Here is a 22,349-nt window from a genome sequence, read left to right on the forward strand (position 1 = left end):
TGATATGAGTATTGCTACTCCTGCTTTCTTTTGGTCTCTGAGTGGAATATCTTTTTCCAGCCCTTCACTTTCAGTCTGTATGTGTCCCTTGTTTTGAGGTGGGTCTCTTGTAGACAGCATATATAGGTGTCTTGGTTTTATATCCATTCAGCCAGTCTTTGTCTTTTAGTTGGGGCATTCAGCCCATTTACATTTAAGGTAATTATTGATATGTATGATCCCATTGCCATTTACTTTATTGTTTTGGGTTCGAGTTTATATACCCTTTCTGTGTTTCCTGTCTAGAGAAGATCCTTTAGCATTTGTTGGAGAGCTGGTTTGGTGGTGCTTAATTTTTTCAGCTTTTGCTTGTCTGCAAAGCTTTTGATTTCTCCTTCGTATTTGAATGAGATCCTTGCTGGGTACAGTAATCTGGGCTGTAGGTTTTCTTTCATCACTTTATGTATGTCCTGCCCTTCCCTCCTGGCCTGAAGAGTTTCTATTGAAAGATCAGCTGTTATCCTTATGGGAATCCCCTTGTGTGTTATTTGTTGTTTTTCCCTTGCTGTTTTTAATATTTGTTCTTTGTGTTTGATCTTTGTTAATTTGATTAATATGTGTCTTGAGGTGTTTCACCTTGGGTTTATCCTTTTTGGGACTCTCTGGGTTTCTTGGACTTGGGTGATTATTTCCTTCCCCATTTTAGGGAAGTTTTCAACTATTATCTCCTCAAGTATTTTCTCATGGTCTTTCTCTTTGTCTTCTTCTTCTGGGACTCCTATGATTCGAATGTTGGCGCGTTTAACATTGTCCCAGAGATCTCTGAGATTGTCCTCATTTCTTTTAATTTTTTTTTCTTTTTTCCTCTCTGTTCCATTCTGTCTTCTACCTCACTTATCCTATCTTCTGCCTCCATTATTCTACTGTTGGTTCCCTCCAGAGTGTTTTTGATCTCATTTATTTCATTATTCATTATATATTGACTCTCTTATTTCTTCTAGGTCCTTGTTAAACCTTTCTTGGATCTTCTCAATCCTTGTATCCAGGCTATTTATCTGTAATTCCATTTTGTTTTCAAGAATTTGGATCATTTTCACTATCATTATTCAGAATTCTTTATCAGGTAGATTCCCTATCTCTTCCTCTTTTGTTTGGTTTGGTGGGCATTGATCCTGTTCCTTTACCTGCTGGGTATTTCTCTGCCTTTTCATCTTGTTTATATTGCTGTGTTTGGGGTGACCTTTCCATATTCTGGCAGTTTGTGGAGTTCTCTTTATTGTGGAGTTTCCTTGCTGTGGGTGGGTTTGGACGGGTGGCTTGTCAAGGTTTTCTGTTTAGGGAAGCTTGTGTCTGTGTTCTGGTTGATGGAGCTGGATTTCTTCTCTCTGGAGTGCAATGAAGTGTCCAGTAATGTGTTATGAGATGTCAGTGGTTTTGGAGTAACTTTGGGCAGCCTGTATATTAAGGCTCAGGGCTGTGTTCCTGTGTTGCTGGAGAATTTGCATGGTATGTCTTGCTCTGGAACTTGTTGGCCCTTGGGTAGTGCTTGGTTTCAGTGTAGGTATGGAGGCATTTGATGAGCTCCTATTGATTAATGTTCCCTGGAGTCAGGAGTTCTCTGGTATGCTCAGGATTTGGACTCGAGCCTCCTGCCTCTGGTTTTCAGTCTTATTCTTACAGTAGCCTCAAGACTTGTCCATCTATACACCACCAGTGATAAAACATCTAGGTTAAAGATGAAAGGTTTCTCCACAGTGAGGAACACCCAGAAAGGTTCACAGAGTTACATGAAGAAGAGAAGAGGGAGGAGGGAGATAGAGGTGACCAGGAGGAGAAGAGGGGGAACCAAAAGAGGAGAGAGAAAGCTAGCCAGTAATCACTTCCTCATGTGTGCTCCACAGTCTGGACCGCTCAGAGATGTTCATGGAGTTACACACAGAAGAGAAGAGGGAGGAAGGAGACAGAGGTGGCCAAGAGGATAAAGAGGGGAATCAAAAGGAGAGAGACAGATCCAGCCAGTAATCAGTCCCCTAAGTGTTCTCCACCGTCTGGAACACACAAAGAGATTCACAGAGTTGGGTAGAGAAGAAAAATGGAGGGGGAGATAGAGGCGACCTGGTGGAGAAAAAGGAGAGTCAAAAGGGGGAGAGAGCAGTCATGCCAGTGATCTTGCTCCCTCATAAAAATGAGTACTGAAGATCAGGTTCTTAAAGGTACAAAGTTGATAACAAATACTAAAAAGCAAAAATTAAAAATCTATTGTAGAAATTGGATTCTCAAAAATACAATATTAAAGAAAAAACAAAGTCACAAAAATTATAAAATATATATATATGAAGTTTGCTTTAAAAATTAGAGTCTTCTTTTTGCAAAGTAATAGTAGGTAATGAAAAGTAAAGGAATAACAGAGAACTTAAAAAATTTTTTAATTAAAAAATGATAATGGTAAAAATATATCTTGGACTTTCTCTGGTATTGTGGACAGTGTGGGGTCAGTTCATTCTCCCATAGTTCCTTGATCTGGCTTATACCTCTCAAGATCTATAGTCCCCTTCCTGTGTAGTCGGTGCTAACTACAGGGTTTTATTCTATTGCACCTGTCTCTTCCAAGGCGGTTCCCTCTGTTTGTTTTAGCTTCTTCTGTTTGCTGGTCTCTTCAGTGTCTAATTTCCACCCTGACACAAGGGGGCGGTGGTGGGCACTTTTTTAGGCTCACTTGTTCAGTCGTGCTGTGGGGAGGGAGGAACGCTGCAAACAAATAACACTGGTGTGTGCTCGCAGTGTCTTAGCCACACTGGGTTTGCCCCCGTTCACAGCCTTATGGAAGAAAGTGAAGAGGAACTAAAAAGCCTCTTGATGAAAGTGAAAGAGGAGAGTGAAAAAGTTGGCTTAAAGTTCAACATTCAGAAAACTAAGATCATGGCATCTGGTCCCATCACTTCATGGCAAATAGATGGGGAAACAGCTGAAACAGTGTCAGACTTTATTTTTTTGGCTTCCTAAATCACTGCAGATGGTGATTGCAGCCATGAAATTAAAAGACGCTTTCTCCTTGGAAGGAAAGTTATGACCAACCTAGATAACATATTGAAAAGCAGAAACATTACTTTGCCAACAAAGGTCCGTCTAGTCAATGCTATGGTTTTTCCAGTGGTCATGTATGGATGTGAGAGTTGGACTGTGAAGAAAGCTGAGTGCCAAAGAATTGATGCTTTTGAACTGTGGTGTTGGAGAAGACTCTTGAGAGTCCCTTGGACTGCAAGGATATCCAACCAGTCCATTCTAAAGGAAATCAACCCTGGGTATTCTTTGTAAGGAATGATGCTAAAGCTGAAACTCCAGTACTTTGGCCACCTCATGCAAAGAGTTGGCTCATTGGAAAAGACTCTGATGCTGGGAGGGATTGGGGGCAGGAGGAGAAGGGGACGACTGAGGATGAGATGGCTGGATGGCATCACTGACTCGATGGACATGAGTCTGAGTGAACTCCAGGAGTTGGTGATGGACAGGGAGGCCTGGCATGCTGAGATTCATGGGGTCGCAAAGAGTCGGACACGACTGAGCGACTGAACTGAACTGAACTGAGCGGCGTGTGTGCTTTCCCTGTCTACACTGCTTAGGCTCTAGGTTGCTCTGCCGGGAACTGTCTGAGGCCGGCCCTGGGTTGCATGCACTTCCCAGGTCTTAGCCGCTTAGGTTCAGGTACTCGGATACTCCACAGAGGCGCAGACTTGGTTGGGCCTGTGTTTTGTGCCCTTCCCAGGTCAGAGCAACTCAAGTGACCAGGTGCTTGGCGAGAATGGTCGCTGCGACTTATGGCCTCCCCCCGTCCCTGCCGCTCGGTTTTCTGGGTGTACAACGGATCACCTTCTCAGGTGTGCCGTGTGTCTCTTCTGGGGATCCGATCTCTGGCTGCAACCCTCCCGGCAGATGTTGACCATCCAGAATCCCAAGAAGTCTTGGTTAGCAACGAAGCCTGCTTGCAGTTTGGTAGATGATGCCTCTCTGGGGCCGCGATTGCCCCCTTCCAGCTCTGGCTGCCCTCGCCTGCCTCTCTGGCAGGGGATAGTCCAGTCCGCAGCCGGCTAGCTCTGCTCAGTCCTTTGTTCTGTGAGCGGGCCTGGCGATGTCTTAGGTTAGGGCTTTTCTTGGGATAGCTATCCCACAGACTGGTTTGCTATCTCAAGTTAGTTCCCTCAGATTGCCCTCGGGGCATTCAGGCCTGGTCCTTACTATAAGCAATGCAGCCCACACCTTCCTGCCCAGCCCCCGCTTGCTAGTGGCGGATGCGAGCATCTGCAGGTGTCTGAGGCTGCTTCTCCACTGGGAGTTACCGTTGGGCACGTAATCTGTGGGTTTTAATTATTTATTTATGTTTTTTCCCCTTTATGTTGCCCTCTGAGGTTCCAAGGCTCGCCACAGACTCGCCAGTGAGAGTGTTTCCTGGTGTTTGAAAACTTCTTTTTTAAGACTCCCTTCCCCAGACAGATCTCTGTCCCTACCTCTTTTGTCTCTCTTTTTATCTTTTATATTTTTTCCTACATCTTTTCGAAGACAATGGGCTGCTTTTCTGGGTGCCTGATGTCCTCTGCCGGCATTCAGAAGTTGTTTTGTGGAATTTAGTCAGCATTCAAATGTTTTTTCGATGAATTTGTGAGGGAGAAAGTGGTCTCCCCATCCTGTTCCTCTGCCATCTTAGGACCGCCTCAAAATGTATTTCTTACTGTGAGTTTAGAAGCAGCTGACTTAAGCTGAGCTATGTGATTAAGCCTTAATATAATCTTAATTTTCATCTGAGATTCAGTTTAGCAGGGGATACATGGAACATAGTATGAGGCAAATCCATATACCAGACAGACTCAGGATCATTACCTCTCTTGTAATGGAAAACGAGGATGGACTGGAAAAATAATTGACCTTTTTAGATTTGCTATTCATTTTACTATGGGTATTGTAGTGGAGAGAAAAACTCTTTAATTATGTTCATCGCGAAAGACCAGTAAACTAAAATAGCTAGAGTCTGTCTTTTGGTAACCCATTTTATTTCTGTACTGTGAACTATAATGATAAGTGACAAGAAAATAATTTGATTCTTTCAAAAAAAAAAGAAACAAAGTGGCTAGTGTTAAAGTATACAATTTAGAGAATTTTTAATCTTTTGAAAATGGTAATGGAAATATGGCAAAGGTAATAAAGTATAGTTAATGCTGGACAGGTTTTTATCACGTTTAGCAAATGTTCTTCAAATGGTCTAACTTTAAAAATCGTAGGTTCTCCTAAGCAGCTGGGTAGACCAGCTGGTTTTGAATATGCCCTTAGTTATGTAAAAGGATGTGGTAAAATTCTTAAGAAAAAAGGAAGGGCTTCATTTAAACTTCATGGACTGATCAAGCTGATCTTTCATGGAACAAGTTACAATGTGTTTCGTTTTAAAATTTTTTAATCGAAGGATAGTTGCTTTACAGAATTTCGTGGTTTTGATTGCAGTGACAAACACAACTTGATAAAGCTACAAAAGGGAGCCATTGAAAAAAGTCTCTTGTCTGACTTGTAACACTCACTCCAGACACTAAACAGTAACAAATCTGTCAGCAGTCAGTGACATGAATAATGGAAGCACTGGTGATTTGTTGATGTGCTGAAGCAAAGCTAGTTGATCTTTTTCACTCTAATACCAATAGTTGGGTTACAGAGCTTACATTGCCTTCTGGTGTCCTTCCCTCATCTGCACCCCTCCTCTTTTGCTTATTAAGTCATGTCTCAGCAGTTCCTGAGAATTACTGTTAATATGGTAGAAGGAAAAAAATGGTTTGCTATATAAGGGCAGTAGTGCAATCCCTGCACCCCTATCTAGGGCATAAGAGCACAGACCTTGAAATCAGACTTGGAGTCAGATCTCTTGTACACCATTTATTAACATGTTGATCTTAAATAAGCTCTGTGGCCTCTCAGAGTTTCAGTTGTCATCTCTTAAGATGGAGAATAGAATTGCCTACTTTATAAGTATTTTATGAGGTTCTGTAAAATTTCAGTGAGATAAGTGCTCATCTCTATCCCTGTCATTCAGTATGTTTGTCGTTGCTATTATTGTTATTATATTTATCAAAAATAAAATAATAATATTAAATAAATTTTAATTAAATAATTAAAACAATATTTCCCCAAATCGTTTGCATATTCCTTGTTTGCCAAAAAATATGTCATTTGGGGCCAGGCTTGCTTTCCAAGCTCTGGCTCCTCTGACTGTTCCCTGTACCTATTATATACAGGGCATGTAGTGGCCAAAAAGATAAATTCATGACTTTTTGTGACTTTTGCAATCTGTTTAGTCTTCTATATAGTTGTATTCTAATGCTTTTTTATTCATGAAAAAAGCAATAAGAATACAGGGTATGTTGTGTATGCACTTGGAATCGCCATAGAGCATACCTGGGTGTCATCACTGACTAAACAATGTGATACTCATGAAAGATCTGGTTGAAAGTTATATCAAGAGGAGTAGTAAATTGAATTAAAGTTGTGGTCTATTGATTTTTTAAAGATTTTTTAAAAACATAATAAATCCATGTTGTTTTCTCTTTAACAGATGGGTCTAGGTCATGAGCAAGGATTTGGAGCCCCTTGTTTAAAATGCAAAGAAAAATGTGAGGGATTCGAACTGCACTTCTGGAGGTAATGTTTTGAAAACTAAAGTCACATTAGTAATTTCTGCTTTTTGGCACTGCTTCCTCAGACAGTGGAGACTGCTTGCAAGTTATCCAGCATGGTTGATAAGTTGTGATCTAGTGTATTCTTTTCTAAGAAATAAGAAATAAAGCTATTCTGACTTGTTATCATTATTTGAGCTATAGTGACTGTATTTATTTGCTTGATTTATTTGCTGGTTTTCAGTTTTCCTGTGAGACTAAAATATTGAATATGTCTCTTCTCTGAGTAGCAAATAAGTTTATGGTAATCCTGAAGGACTATTTATTAGTTGTTATTCTTTTATTAAGAATGGACAACTATATTCTTTTATTAAAATGGACAACTATGCACATCTCATCTGTATATTTGTGATTAAACAATAAATACAATGAATTGAGCATTCATGTCCTAGTTGTCAGGAAATGGACTTGAATCTAGTTTTTTTTTTCCCCAAAATTTTCAGCTGTAAATTTACTACTGAAAACCTTTGAAAAGCTTGAGTTAAAAAAAATGATTATCCGTTGCCATTGTCTTGATTTGAATCAAGTGCCTACCTATGGAAGACAAATGTTAGTGGATCAAAAATGTGAATTTTTTATAGCTCTTATTTGCATGTTTTTTTAAAATTGTTATTCTGTGTCATATAAACCTAAAATTGGTATTTTAAATCCATTCTTTTAAAGAACATAAATGTCGTTTATCAGTGGCTGCCAAGACCATAATGATAGTTTATAAGTGTTCAAAGTTCAGTCCATTTCAGTCGCTCAGTCATGTCCGACTCTTTGCGACCCCATGAATTGCAGCACGCCAGGCCTCTCTGTCCATCACCAACTCCCGGAGTTCACTCAGATTCGCATCCATTGAGTCAGTGATGCCATCCAGCCATCTCATCCTCAGTCGTCCCCTTCTCCTCCTGCCCTCAATCCCTCCCAGCATCAAAGTCTTTTCCAGTGAGTCAACTCTTCGCATGAGGTGGCCAAAGTACTGGAGTTTCAGCTTTAGCATCATTCCTTCCAAAGAGATGCCAGGGTTGATCTCCTTCAGAATGGACTGGTTGGATCTCCTTGCAGTCCAAGGGACCCACAAGAGTCTTCTCCAACACCACAGTTCAAAAGCATCAATTCTTCGGCACTCAGCTTTCTTCACAGTCCAACTCTCACATCCATACATGACTAATGGAAAAACCATAGCCTTGACTGCTGCTGCTAAGTCACTTCAGTTGTGTCCGACTCTGTGTGACCCCATAGACGGCAGCACACGAGGCTCCGCCGTCCCTGGGATTCTCCAGGCAAGAACACTGGAGTGGGTTGCCATTTCCTTCTCCAATGCTTGAAAGTGAAAAGTGAAAGTGAAGTCGCTCAGTCGTGTCCGACCCTCAGCGACCCCATGGACTGCAGCCTTCCAGGCTCCTCCGCCCATGGGATTTTCCAGGCAAGAATACTGGAGTGGGGTGCCATTGACTAGACGGAACTTAGTCAGCAAAGTAATGTCTCTGCTTTTGAATATGCTATATAGGTTGGTCATAACTTTTCTTCCAAGTTAGAATTAGCATATTATTGCTAGAAGAAAAAATTAAAGTGATCAACCATACATCATTAGGATGGCAGCTGACTGTTAGAATGAATCTCATTTGAGGACCACTCTTACATTGCATATTTCCATAGGAAACACTGTAGAATAAAAAATGTAATCAGCTATAGGGTTGTATACAGTATAAGTTAAAGAAGAATGTAAAATAAAATTTAGGGTATTAAGTTTCTTTAAAAGTTCATTTACATAATAAGTTTTAGGAAACAAGGACAGTTGTTTTAAATAGTGAAGGCAAAGGAAACCTTAGCCCTCCCCCAAATGATGATACAGTTCTTTATGTGTAAGGAGCTAAAATGGCCCAGGGAATTTTAAAATTACAAGATTTTACTGGCTCTTCTTTGTGCCGCCTCTTCAAGGGACATAGCAATTTGTGAATATGTCTGTAATATTTTGGAAAGGTACAGTCACCAAACACAAAATAGTTGTCATGCATTAGAATATTTCAGCTCCTGAGAACACAGCTCTTTGTACTCAGTGGATTTTGTGGAGAGCTGCTCTGCCCTCTGCTGGGCACAGTTCTTGCTTTGCAGTCTCACATCATGCTCTTTTTAGTTTGACTATGCATTTGCCAAAACTGCTAATGAGATTTTTATTTAAAGCAGATTAGTTTATAGTAGTTCTTATTTGCTCTGTATTATTTTTGTATTGTAGATAACTATCATCTGATATTTTCACATAAAAATGTCACATAAGAGCAGTGACATAAAAATCACTTTATTTATTATCATTTTTCCATGTAGTCTCATCTCCTTACCCTCAGTATTTTCTGAGAATCTGTTAAGAACCATAAAAGACTACATCTTCTGGTTGGGCTTCCCTGGTGGCTCAGAGTGTAAAGCATCTGCCTGCAATGCGAGAGACCTGGGTTTGATCCCTGGGTGGGGAAGATCCCCTGGAGAAGGAAATGGCAACCCACTCCAGTATTCTTGCCTGGAAAACCCCATGGATGGAGAAGCCTGGTGGGCTACAGTCCATGGAGTCACAAAGAGTCGGACATGACTGAGCAACTTCACTTTCACTTTTCTTCTGGTTAATAACCACAGTGTTGGGTATGTGATGTAAGCTGACCCAGTCATGGTTCGTCATTTCCTTGTTCACACTGATTGGTCCATTTATGGGCACTTGACAAAAGTCAGATCAGTTGAAACTCTTCCTAGAGGTGGTAGTTGTTGAATAATTTTACCCTAGGGACCTGCAAACGTCTTGTGTTTCTGATTGCCTCAGGTTGCTTATGAGAAACCATATGCAAGTAAAAAGAAACAAACTCTGATTACTACCTAGTAGTATTTTCATTAGCATGTTGCTGCCTGATCTCCCAGGGTCTCAGAACTCAGGCTGAGTTATTTGCTGTTCCACACACATTCACCAAGCATCTGTTATGATTTAGATATTTTGCCATGTGCTAACTCCAGTACTTTGGCCACCTGATGCAAAGAGCTGACTCATTTGAAAGGACCCTGATGCTGGGAGAGATTGAGGGCAGGAGGAGAAGGGGACGACAGAGGATGAGATGGTTGGATGGCGTCACTGACTCAATGGACATCGGTTTGGGTGGACTCTGGGAGTCGGTGATGGACAGGGAGTCCTGGCGTGCTGCGGTTCATGGGGTCGCAAAGAGTCAGACACGACTGAGTGAACTGAACTGAACTGAAGAAAGAGAAAAGTCCCTGATCTCACCCAAAGTGTAGATATTCCTATGATTTACTAGTTTCTCTGTGTTCCCTAGAGTATTTGAGAAGTTATTTATCCCCCATAATCCAGTTTTTTTCCCCTACATTTTCCCTTACATTGTCTGCACAAATGATACTGGCCTCTTTATCCTGTTGGGTAACTGCTCAACCCTCAGATCATGGCTTAAATGTTACCTCTTCAGATAGGTTTTTTGTTTTCTCTTATTTCCCCATTTATGTGGATTCATTCTGTTGTTGCTCTGTATTAATGTACCATGTTTCTTTCCTTCCTGATACACATTGTTCTAGGGCTTCCCAGCTGGCTCAGTGGTAAAGAATCCACCTACCAATCCAGGAGACATAAGAGACAGGGTCCAATCTCTGAGTCGGGAAGCTCCTGGAGTAGAAAATGGCAACCCACTCCAGCATTCTCGCCTGGAGAATCCCATGGACAGAGGAGCCTGGTGGGCTACAGTCCATGGGGTCACAAAGAGTCAGATACAACTGAACATGTTCACACATATTCATAAAAGACTAGGGCTTTGCCACAGCTTCCAGTCTAACTTGGATTTATATTGTCTGTACAAATGGTGTTATTTAGTAGTTCTGTCTTCTTCCTGGCATCAGTCCAGACACATTTCTCAGAATTTTTGATAATTCCTTGACCTTTTCACCACAGCTGGAGAGCTTGAGGGTCCCTTTGACCTCCAGATGAGCCATTTTCGGTACAGTCTTTGAAGACTTTTACAGACTTTCTAAGGCTGGTTGTCCTGAGTGTAACAAAGATTCCAGATTTGGTTCAAGGCCATAGAACTGCTGTGATTGAAGTAGACATGCGGTCTCAGGTTCCTGCCCACTTAACCTCCTCCTCCATCTTCATGGTGACCCTTGACTTCTAAGACCCTTAGGGCTTCTTGGAGCACATTGTGAAAATCAGAGCCTAGTTACTCTTCACTTTTATCAGTCTGACCTTCTATGCAGCCACAAGAATGGTCTTTTGAAAATGGATACTATTGTGTACTTACCAATAGCTTAAGAATCTTAATGCTTTCCCACTGGACTTGATCCTTTGAACAAAGTCTTTGGCCTTTAATGTTAAACCTCAATATCTGTCCTCTGCTTACTCTTCCAACCTTCCTTCCATTTCAAGTACCCTGAGCTTCAATTACTTAGACACATGCTGTTTCCTGAAATTTCTGTGCCTTATCTCATGTTGCCTTTGCCTAGAAAGACCCTATATGGTCAAACTAAAAAGAAATCTCACCACATGGAAACAAAAAGTCCTTCCTATTCTCTTCAAGTCTTGGCCCAGGCGATGTCTCTGAGAAGTTGTCTGTTCCCTATATGAGTCAGCTCAGCTTCTGTGGTAAAATACCACAGACTGGTTTCTTAATAGCAGAAATGCATTGTCTTACACTTCTGGAGGCTAGAAGCCCAAGACTAAAACATGAGCATGGTTGGGTTCCTGTGAGGAGCCACTTCCTCGTTTGTAGATGGCCACCTCCTGGCCGTATCCTCACATGCCCTTTTCTCTGTGTGTACATGCAGAGAGAGAAGGTCTCTCTCCTCTTATTATATGGCACCAATCTTCTCAGATTAGAACTCCACCCTTACGATCTCATTTAAATTTTATCTCCTAAAAGCTCTCCCAGTACAGTCACATCGGGGGTTAGAGCTTCAAGATATGAATTGGGGAAGGGACCCTGTTCATTCCATAGCACCTTCTTTTCCTGGTCCACACACACCCAAGTAAAGTAAATCATTTTCCCCTTTAGCACCTTGTACACTTATAGAAATCTAGGAAGTAAATTCTCAAATTTCATTTTCTTCATTGTTCAGACCTCTTGCTGGTGCTTTCCATTGGTGGGGCAAGGTGGCCCATTGCCACAGTCCTTAAGTGTCTGCCTGCTAAGGCACTGCACAGGGTGCTGTGCAGCATGGGTCTAGAGAGTGAGTGGGAGAGATCCAGCAGGTATGACTGCCTGTTCAAAGTGTGTCCCAAAGGTTGTAAAAAGCTGAAAACAAACTCTTAGACATACAAACGTCTAGAGTGGGATTCATAAGTTAACTAGCCAAAGCTCATTTTACAGATCGAACTTAAAACCCAAAGGAGTTTTTAAGAAAAGACTTATTTGAGCCTGTTGGTTCTTAGTAAGAAATACATGAGCATCTTCTTTGTCGCACACCAATAAACACTTGTCTGTTGCTCCATAACAAATTACTATAAATTTAGCAGGTTAAAACAATAACTGGATGTTAATTAACTCAACCTCCATTTGCGCTTTAGGTCAGAAGTCTGGGCTGCTTAGCTGAATTCTCTGCTTAGGCTCCTAAAAGGCTGAAATCAGGGAGCTGGCCAGGTTGAGCTCTAAGAATCTGCCTCCAGGCTCACTCCTTAGGGAGGTAGAATTTATTTCTCTGTGATTGTAGATCTGAGGTCCCTGTTTCCTTGCTGGCTGTTAGCCAGGGGCTACTCTCAGCCTCTGGAAGCCACTCACATGGCAACCTCCAAGCCAACATAGTTGGCTTAGAATCCTTTCTGCACCTCTGATCTCTTCAAATTCCTCTTACACTCCCAGCCAGAGAACTTATTATTTTTTAAGGGCTCTTGTGATTAGATTTGGCACACCTGAATAACCTCTCCTTTTCCATATAAAGTAACATAATAGGAGTAATACCAAGGTGAAGGTCATAGGGACTGTCTTAAAATTCTGTTTATCACAGCACTTTATTTACTTGATTGTACCTCATCCTCATAATACCTTTTGAGATAAGTGGTAGTATTCCTATTTTATATTTGAGAAGTCAAAGACTTAAGGAAAGTTAAATAACTTATTAAGGCATGGCTTATAGATGGCAGAGCTGGAATTTGGACCCAAAGCCTACCAAAACCTTCCTTATCACCACTTTTCTACAGGACAGAACAAAAACTTGAACCCACATTCACACTCTTCTGCCCAGTGAACTGTGGACTGCACCGGCTGTGTGCCCTCCCAGTGTGGCACTTTTGCAGCATAGACATGGTTGTGGACAAAAATATTGTAACTGTGAGCCCTCCTTTTTTTCAGTGTACCAGTAATTACAAAGCTAGAGGAAAATAAAAGATTGAGGATACCTGATATTAATACTTATGAAAAAACTACTATCTTCTGGGCACACTTTTAAGTAATATTTAGAAATAACAAATATTTATGAAATGCGAGACAGAAACCCAGGATATGAAGTTTATAGCCAATTATTTCATATTGAAAGTAATATCATTGGAGCCATAGATCATTTATTATATAAGTAATAGAATAAGTAATAAAATTATTATTTTATTTAATCCTCGATAAATTGTTTCAATAAAACAGTTGCATTTTACAAGAAAAGTGTTATTTGGATGAATATAGCATACATCTGTCCAGATAATTTCTGATTGGGTTAGAGCTGGCTGAAAACTGAAAATTCCCCACCATAAATGGATTAATGCCTGTGTTGAATTCTATAACAGAGGCCCACTCTTAAGTCCATATATGTATATCCCTGTTGTAAAAGGGCAGCTTCCAACCCTTTTAAATTATTCGTTTATAGCAGTGTCATGACCATTCCATTAAATCACTGTGACTGCTGGCGGTATTTCAGAGCACTCCAGTTGCTACTACTTGCCTTGGAAAAATAATAATTTTTACAAATAGTGCTACAAAAATAACTTCTCTTTTGAGAAGCTGTGAGGGATAGTTTCTTGACTGCTTTCAGCTTGCAACTATAAATCTATCTACTTTTCTGAGCAGTGCTTTTGGTAAGTTTTGTACTCTCCTGAACTTAACTCAAGAACTCTGAAGTTGTAATATAAAATTGTGAGTATACAGTTCTGATTTGTCATGCATATTAATCTTTGCATGTATATGTGTTAACAGCTTTAAACTTTTTAGGACAAAGAGCATCATAGAGCTGCATCATAGAGCTTCCCAATCTACCAGTCTACCCTCAAATCTTTTTTAGAAAGTCATATAAAAAAGACTGTTTTAAACTAACTTAGTTCAGAGTCTCCCCTACATTTCCCCTTCACACAACTTTAACCTCCCATGGAAAATTTGGGCAGAAATGCTATAGGGCAGTTTAGAAAATTTAGAGATATGACGGCTGTGCTAAGTATGGGAGCTGATTTAAATACTCCCCTCAAATGAATAGCTCAAATAAATTTAATAAAAATAAACTTTTTAAGCCTTACACCTATCATCAAAAGTTACATGTGAATCATCTGAAGAAACATTCTGTACACACCTTATAAACATAGCCCCTTGCTCATGGATACTCTGCTCACCTATGCCGTTTTCATTTTATTTCAGGTTGGTCTGAAACAAATTTTTTAAAGTTCCTTGTTTTCTTAAATGTCCTACTCATCCTCAGACTTTCTCTTAGATAAAAAATAACGGTATCTCTCTCTTCCCTAATTTCTCAACAAAATTTTCCGTTTAATAAATTTATTGACTATTTTCCAAATGACTTGAAATTTCCTGAAAGATATTTCTAAAAATTAAAAAATAATAATTTAAATATGGGAGATTAGAATATAAAACACTGTAGACTAAAACCCCCCCAAAATATTTTTTAAAACCTAGATAAGTAGTGGATAGTGCACATTTCCACAAGGATAGCTCTTGGCACCTGGCCCAGATTTTATGGGTTTCTTTCTTGCCTAGTGGTTTGTAGCTGTCCCTTTTTATTGCAGAAACGGAGCTCTGGTTTTCAGAGTCTGGGACGAATGTGGTCATTCCAACTACTACATTGATGACAACTCTCTGGCTAAAAGAACCATCCTACCCTTCTTGAGTCACATTCTTGCCAGTTCTGTTATTGCAGGTCACAGTTTTGGAGTAAGGATGCAGATGAGGCGTATAGTATATTGGGATTTTAAAAATGATCATGAATCAATCGTAGGTTTTCCCCACTTAGGAAACTGTTAATCAGGCATAGGCTGACTCCTTTAGCTACTACTTCTTCCCTCATCACTGTGCTATCAGTGTGGTGTCTTAACCTGAATTTACTTGCTTAATAAAGTTATATTGGATAGGTTAATGGGTAGACAGGGAATATAGATTTTCTCAGAATGTAAATCTTCAAAGTATCACCAAGATTAATAATAATAATAAGTGTAGAGACGGCTAGTATGTCATTGGTTTTTTATATAACATTTTCATAGTAAATATAATTTATTTAACCATGCTACAGCTTGTCATAGTATAGTTCATGCTTTAGAAAGTCCACAGGCTTTGTTTCACTTACTCTTTTACTATTAATCCTTCAGATTTTAGAGTCTTACTCTCTTTATTTCGTGGCATACATGTTATACTGGTGTACACCTGGATAATAAACATGTTTGAAGGAACTCCAATATTTATCACTATCCTTGTAACATGATTCCTTCCTTCTTTAGTCAGTCACTTTGCTAATGCCAGGATGCATGCCATAGTTCACAGCCATATAAGGAGCTAGTTATTTATATAAGAACTAAATTCCCAGCCTACCTCTTTCCCCTCAGGAAGGTGTCATGTTAAACTTGATCCAAAAGCACTGTGGTAGTTTTATGAATAATTAAATTGTTTTCGTTAACTGAAGAACAAGAGTGAGGAACATACTGTAGCAGGAGAGTATGCTCCTTTCCAGTAGATGAAAGTGTGAGATAACCAGATGCAAGTCTTTCATAGCTGAACTAGAATATGCAAACTATTCAGCAAGTTATTACCAAATAAAGAATTCTGACCGATGTGTACACAAGGGAAGTACTTTGCCTCCCTACCCTACATCTCTTGACACACTGTCTTTCTCTCTCTTTCTGGGACTGTATAAGTCCAATGTAATATTTTCAGTTTGCATACCTCACCTTAAGAAAAACAGAACATAAAAGTAAAGAATTATTTAATAATTTGTTATTTGGCAAAGTGTTTAGGGTTTTTTTTTTGGTAATTTTCTGATGTAGAGAAATCCAATGATTTATATTAATTTTAAATATGTAAGACTCATTAACTTTTCATGATGCTAATACATTTTTATATGATCGATTCGAGCATGTGTAATTAACAGTTTAGTTTCTCCCTTTCTGATGAATCCTTACCACTTGTATTTCTTTGAACTTTCTTATTGCTCTGATTAGTACCCAAGGAAAAATGAATGAAGTGGCAATGGCAAGGTTGCTTTTTTGCTTCAGATCCTAAAATGAATGCACTAAGTATGATGGATGCCGAGTGCTTGCTGACTTTTTTCCCCAGAAACCCTTTCTAAAGTCCTAATTCCTTTCTACAACTAAAATTACTTTAAATGTAATCAGAAGAAATGTTGATATGTATTGAATGTTTTCTGTATCCAATGAGAAGCAAACCTTTATCAGTTTCTGTTATTGTCTTTATTTTCCTTTTTACTTTAGGTGTTGTCTGAATATTTCCTAACCTCCTGAGTTAAACACTTAGCTTATTAATTTTTATTCTTCTTTCTAATTTGAGCATACCCTAACTATACTTTTCCTCCTCAGCATCTCTTTAGTTGTATTTTACAAGTTTCAGGAAATAATAGTTTTGCTTTCTTTTTTCCTAAAATGTTTTTTGTTTTAATTTATATTGTAATTCTTTTCTTTCAACATTTAATTTTTTGAGTCTTTTTTTAAAAGTACTCTGTAATGTTTTTGTTGATGATTTTTAACATAACTGCATTCTCTTCAGCTTATCTGGTTGATGATCTGTCCTTGAGACTTGCTCTATGGCCTAGTAGATGTTCGGTTTTTCAAAGTGTTTCAAATAGTTGTAAAAAGAATATATATTCTCCAGTCACTGGATATAATGCTGTCATGTGTCTCTTAGGTCAGGCTTGATACTTGTGTTATTCAAGTCTTTATCTCTAATTTTTTTAAATCTCACCATAATGATGGCTTTGTCCATTTGCTTCTTATAGTTCTGTTACTTTTGCTTATATATGTTGAAGTTAGGTTATTAGGTGGTATTCAGCTAATTGTTATAGCAGAGAAGTGATTTTAAGTATTTGTTACTGTGAAGTGACTCTGATACTCATTGAGGGAAAAAGCCTTAATTGTATTCCCTAATATCATGGCTCAGTTGGTCTAGAATCCGCCTGCAATGTGGGAGACCTGAGTTCGATCCCTGGGTTGGATGAGCCCCTATAGAAGGGAAAGGCTACCCACTCCAGTATTCTGGCCTGGAGAATTCCATGGACTTAGTCCATGGGGTCACAAAGAGTTGGACACAACTGAGCGACTTTCACTTTCAATATATGTAACAACGTTTTGCTGGTATTTGCCAGATTTATCTTTTTGCATCATCATACTTTTCATCCTTTCTATGTGGTTAAAATTTAAGTGTTTCTTAAACAGCATATAGTTTAACTACTTTGTTATATTATCCTTCTGAAAGCCTTTATCTTTTAACTGGAGAAATGAGTCCATTTATTGTGACTGTTGATATGCTTGGGTTATATCAACCATCTAATTTGTGCTTTCTACATCTCCTAAGTTCCCAAGTTTATTTTTCTCCGATCTTGTTTGACTAATTACATTTTCATATTTTCATCCCTTTTTATCATAGTTAGAAATTACATTTCTTTCTTTAGTTATCTAGATATTTTAACATATATAGTTAACAACGTCCAATGTTAATCTATATCTTCAGTATCTTCCTGAACAGTGTAAGGATATTAAAATGTTTTTTTTAGCTCTCAGATTTCTCCCTCTAACTTATATGCTATCATTGTGCGGTATTTTAGTTCCAGCTTATATTTTTAATCCCACAGATTCTTTCTACTCTCTGTTTTCCTCTGTCATCTTTGCCAGCATGTGCTCCTATACCAGGCTCCCTCCTGCGGCCTCGTCTCCCTCTGCTCTTCCCCCAGGAGGTGAAAGTGCTCTATTCAACTTATTCCCTGACTTCTGAATTTATATTTTCCACCAGGCTACAGTTTCTAATAATAGATCTATATATCCTATAATCTACTTAATATCTTTACCCTGTTTTATAGGCATTTCAAACTTATTATTTCAGTTTGGATAGATTTCACCAACATTTTCATCCCATATCTCAGTACTATTCTTATTTTGCTTTTATGATCTAATAAATTACACTCCTTTTACAGTCTTACTCATCCCAGAAACCTGGGTTCATTTTTTAACTGATTCTGTCTTCCTTTCATCACTGTATTCACAAGGCTTAATTCGTTTCACATTATTTGTTTGGTCACTCAGTCTTGTCCAACTCGTTGCACCCCATGGACTGTAGCCTGCCAGGTTCCTCTGTCCATGAGTTTCCCAGGCAAGAATACTGGAGTTGGTTGTCATTTCCTTCTCCAGGGGATCTTCATGACCAGAGATCCAATTCAGGTTTCCTGAGAGTCACCTGCGTTGCAGGCAGATTGTTTTACCACTGAGCCACAAGGGAAGACCAGTTTCACATTAAGGGTATTTTAAATTTGTTCCTTTCTTTTTATCTCCACTATCAGATACTTCAGTGCAAGCTATTACACATCTTACCCAGGCCAAGACAGTAACCATCCGAGATGTAAATTCCAGGTTTGAAATAGCAGTAGAATCTCTGTTCCTTAGGACCTTGCACACTGGATGCACCATTGACATGTTAACTGGTCTTCCTGCTCTAAGTTACATCTATCCCTAAGTCCTCTGTACGGCAGGTATTACAGCTTGATAGATCTAATCATGTTATTCCATGACTTAAAAGCCTTCAGAGCCTCCTGATTGCTCATACAATGAAAGCCAGGCTTCTTAATATGCCTTACAAGTAGTGCCTGTATGATCTCAGGCTTGCCTACCTTTCCAGCCTTGTCACTACCCAAGTTACTTAGCTCACTGTAGTCATACATACCAGACTTCTCTGATCATGGGGCCTAAGGACGCAGTCTCCTAATACAGGACGACCACACATACCCTTTCTACCCAAAATGTCTGGAGGCTTTTCTTCTCCTGTCTTTACCTCTTCTCAAACACATACACACAGTTCACATTCATTTTACACATCCTTCAGATTTCAACCTAAATGTCACTTTCTTAGGATTAATGTTCTTATGGAGTCCTTTGCTCACCAGTTCCAAGTCAAAATGATATCCTCTCAAAGTAGTCTGTGATTATCACAATGCATTTATAGGTATATGTGTGTGTGTGTGTGTGTGTGTGTGTGTGTGTGTGTTTGTTTAATGTCTGTCTCCTCACCAGGTGGTAAGCATAAGATCTAGACTGTCAGAGACTGGGCCTAACTATTTTCATCATTATGTCCTAGTATCAGGTACATTGCTTGGCATGTGGACACGCATATATGTTGCATAAATGGAAGATTACATACCACGCCAGATTGGGGAAGGGAGATTGTGTCTTTTATACATAAGGGAGCACAGGTTAGGTGGTCACTAAATGTTTTGAAGAAATAAAAGAAGAGGAAAGGGAAAGGAAGAGAAAGGAAATGGAGCATGAGAAAAGAGAGAAAAGGAGATTGGAAAGGGGACAGGAAAGAAAATGAAAAAAACTAAACATAAATCTTGGGTTACCATCCTTGAGGAGAAAAGTTGTATCAACTTCTTTATCTCTCATTTAAGGAAAAAAATAGGTAATGGCTGCTATCATGCAATAAAATATGAAAATGCTTGCTGTGATAGTTTTTGGTGATTTTGTTTTATTTGCGTATCTGGTTGAGAGAATGAGGACTATCACATGGGGCTACTCTCAGCCATACTCCCTTGAGCATGCACTTTCTAATCAAAACCTTTTTCAAAGTCTTATAAACCAAAGATGCATTTTTATGTTTCCTTACTTAAACTTATGTATAGCTACTTGTAATCCCCTCACCCCCACCTGTCGTAAGTCTTGACTTTGCATACCATTATAAGGAATATTTGTAAAAATATATTATGAACTATATATGTATGATTGATAAGTATAATTAATCATTGCCTGCTTATCTCCAAAATTATAGAAAAATATGTCGTAACTGCAAGTGTGGCCAAGAAGAGCATGATGTCCTCTTGAGCAATGAAGAGGATAGAAAAGTGGGGAAACTTTTTGAAGACACCAAGTACACCACCCTGATTGCAAAGCTAAAATCAGATGGAATTCCCATGTATAAACGCAATGTTATGATTCTGACCAATCCAGTTGCTGCCAAGAAGAATGTCTCCATCAATACAGTTACCTACGAATGGGCTCCTCCTGTCCAGAATCAGGCACTGGTAAATAATAAGGGGGAGGGAAGTCCCTTTATTGAAGTTCCTAGGCTACTTATTTAGGGCAGTTCCTTTAGTGATCTAATTGACCTCAGGTCTTTTATTTTTGGGGGTTCCCATTACCTTGACTTCCAACTCCTGTTGGACTTTTGGAAGTAAGATTAGATATCCCATAGAATTTTTCTCACTACATAGATAATCGGTGTTGACCTTTTTCAAAGAAATGGCATGACACTTTCAGTAATTAAATGAAAAACATGTTTTGTATAAAGCTAGTAACTTCTTTGTTACTTTTGGGAAGATTTTTCTTAAGATGGTTAAAAAAATCTAAAGAATAGAATTTCTGTCAATTTTTTGTAACTCAAAAGGTGGTCAACACTATATTTCTTTTATATATAAGGCAAAAAAAAAGCAATTTTGTGTCAAGCTCCTTCCACTAATATAATAACTAGATGAGACATTTGGAAATCTTTTAAGACGGTTAGTTAAATCATGAGAATGAATCTTATGATATCATTTTCTTATACAATACTGATGATCCTTAGGCCATTCTGAACATGTGGCTTAAAAAATTTTCTTTTGCAGTTATACAGTTGTATTTTTGTTTGTTTGGGGGGCTTTGTCTTTTTTATTAATTTTATTGGAGTATAGTTGATTTACAATGTTGTGTTAGTTTCAGATGTATAGCAAAGTAATTTTAGCACAAGTAAACATTAGTAACCCAAGTCTTTACAAACTGAAAAAAAAGCTTTACTTTCATGAAGAAAAAAATGTGTTCATTTTTACTGACTAAATCTATTTATTGCACCATTTTTAATGTGTTTTTTAATATATTAACATCTCAAGATAACTTGTATTATGAAGATCAATTGTTATTAATGGATAAAACTGAATTCTTCAGTAATTTGATTCTGATGAGTGTTATATAGTATCATTTGTCTGATGGCCAAGGCATCTCCCAGTTAACACTGGTCTCCTTTGTGGTGTAGGCCAGGCAGTACATGCAAATGCTGCCCAAAGAGAAGCAGCCGGTGGCAGGCTCAGAGGGGGCACAGTACCGGAAGAAGCAGTTGGCAAAGCAACTCCCTGCCCATGACCAGGACCCTTCAAAATGCCATGAGTTATCTCCCAAAGAGGTGAAGGAGATGGAGCAGTTTGTGAAGAAATACAAGAGCGAGGCTCTGGGCGTAGGAGATGTCAAACTCCCCCGTGACATGAACACTCAAGGCCCCAACAAAATGTACATTCCTGGAGGGGACAGAAGCACCACGACAGCGGTAGGGGCCATGGAGGACAAATCAGCGGAACACAAAAGAACTCAGTATGTAAGTAAAGCAGTCGTGATGTTAGCCCGTTTGGTATATTTTGCAGGTTCATTCTGTTTCTTTGAACTGTGGGAGGCTGGTGGGGGAAGTTGCATTCCTCTGTTTCCAGAAGGGAGTAGATGAGGGAAGTAAATTGAATTATAATTTCAGTTTAGGCTTATTTTAGAGAATTATCATGTTTGAAACCTTGGTCTAAAGCCAAGTTTTCTGATTATCTGTTGCCAAAGATAATTACAAGTGTTATGTGTACACAGCAGTTAACATGGTGTCATGCTGGAATAAAACATACAATCTAGAATCTGTTTCTAAACATAATTTTGCTGTTAATTGTTTCTCTCTTCACATAAATAAGAATAATATATGCTTAGGTTAATTCAGTTTTGCTCGTGAGAACATGCATAACATTCAAACTTATAGTCAATCATACTTTTTTTTTAAATGTCTCCTAAGACAGGGGAATTGAAGTCATTTTTATGCCTTGAAAGTAGAAGAAAATTGTGACACAGATGAACCAAAAATAAGAACTAAACTTACTGTTAGGTATTTCTCATAGATCCTGTTAGCACACCAACCAACCAGGCTTAGTCCTGTATTAAAACAAAACAGAAAAAAAAAATGTAGAATAACTTTTAAGGTAATCATTTTTGAGAGAACTGCTTAAAACTGAAGTGCAAATTACTATTAGCCTTTTTCCATAAGCAACTTTGATTCAGTAAACAGCGCTCTGTTACACATTGGGTGCAAGAATTACATTTGGAGAACCTGGAGAAAGCCAAGAGAGTCCTTTTCACAAATACTAACACCATACTCCTATATGGACAAATTACTAATTTCATTAGAAATTATTTCTCTTGGAAGTGGTTTCTCTGAATTCCCGCTGGAACTGTTG

General features: G+C 38.9%; 1 protein-coding gene across 1 annotated transcript in view; it reads left to right on the forward strand.

Annotated features, from left to right (window-relative positions):
* The window catches only part of TES (testin LIM domain protein), a 63,675-nt gene that overhangs the window by 30,362 nt on the left and 10,964 nt on the right, over positions 1–22,349 (forward strand). Inside the window, exons 2-4 of the mRNA XM_005679162.3 lie at positions 6,566–6,651; positions 19,889–20,141; positions 21,125–21,460. Of these exons, the coding sequence (XP_005679219.1) occupies positions 6,566–6,651; positions 19,889–20,141; positions 21,125–21,460 (675 nt within the window). The remainder of the gene's footprint in view (positions 1–6,565; positions 6,652–19,888; positions 20,142–21,124; positions 21,461–22,349) is intronic.

Source organism: Capra hircus, chromosome 4 (genome assembly GCF_001704415.2).
Source record: "Capra hircus breed San Clemente chromosome 4, ASM170441v1, whole genome shotgun sequence".
Lineage (NCBI taxonomy): Eukaryota > Metazoa > Chordata > Mammalia > Artiodactyla > Bovidae > Capra > Capra hircus.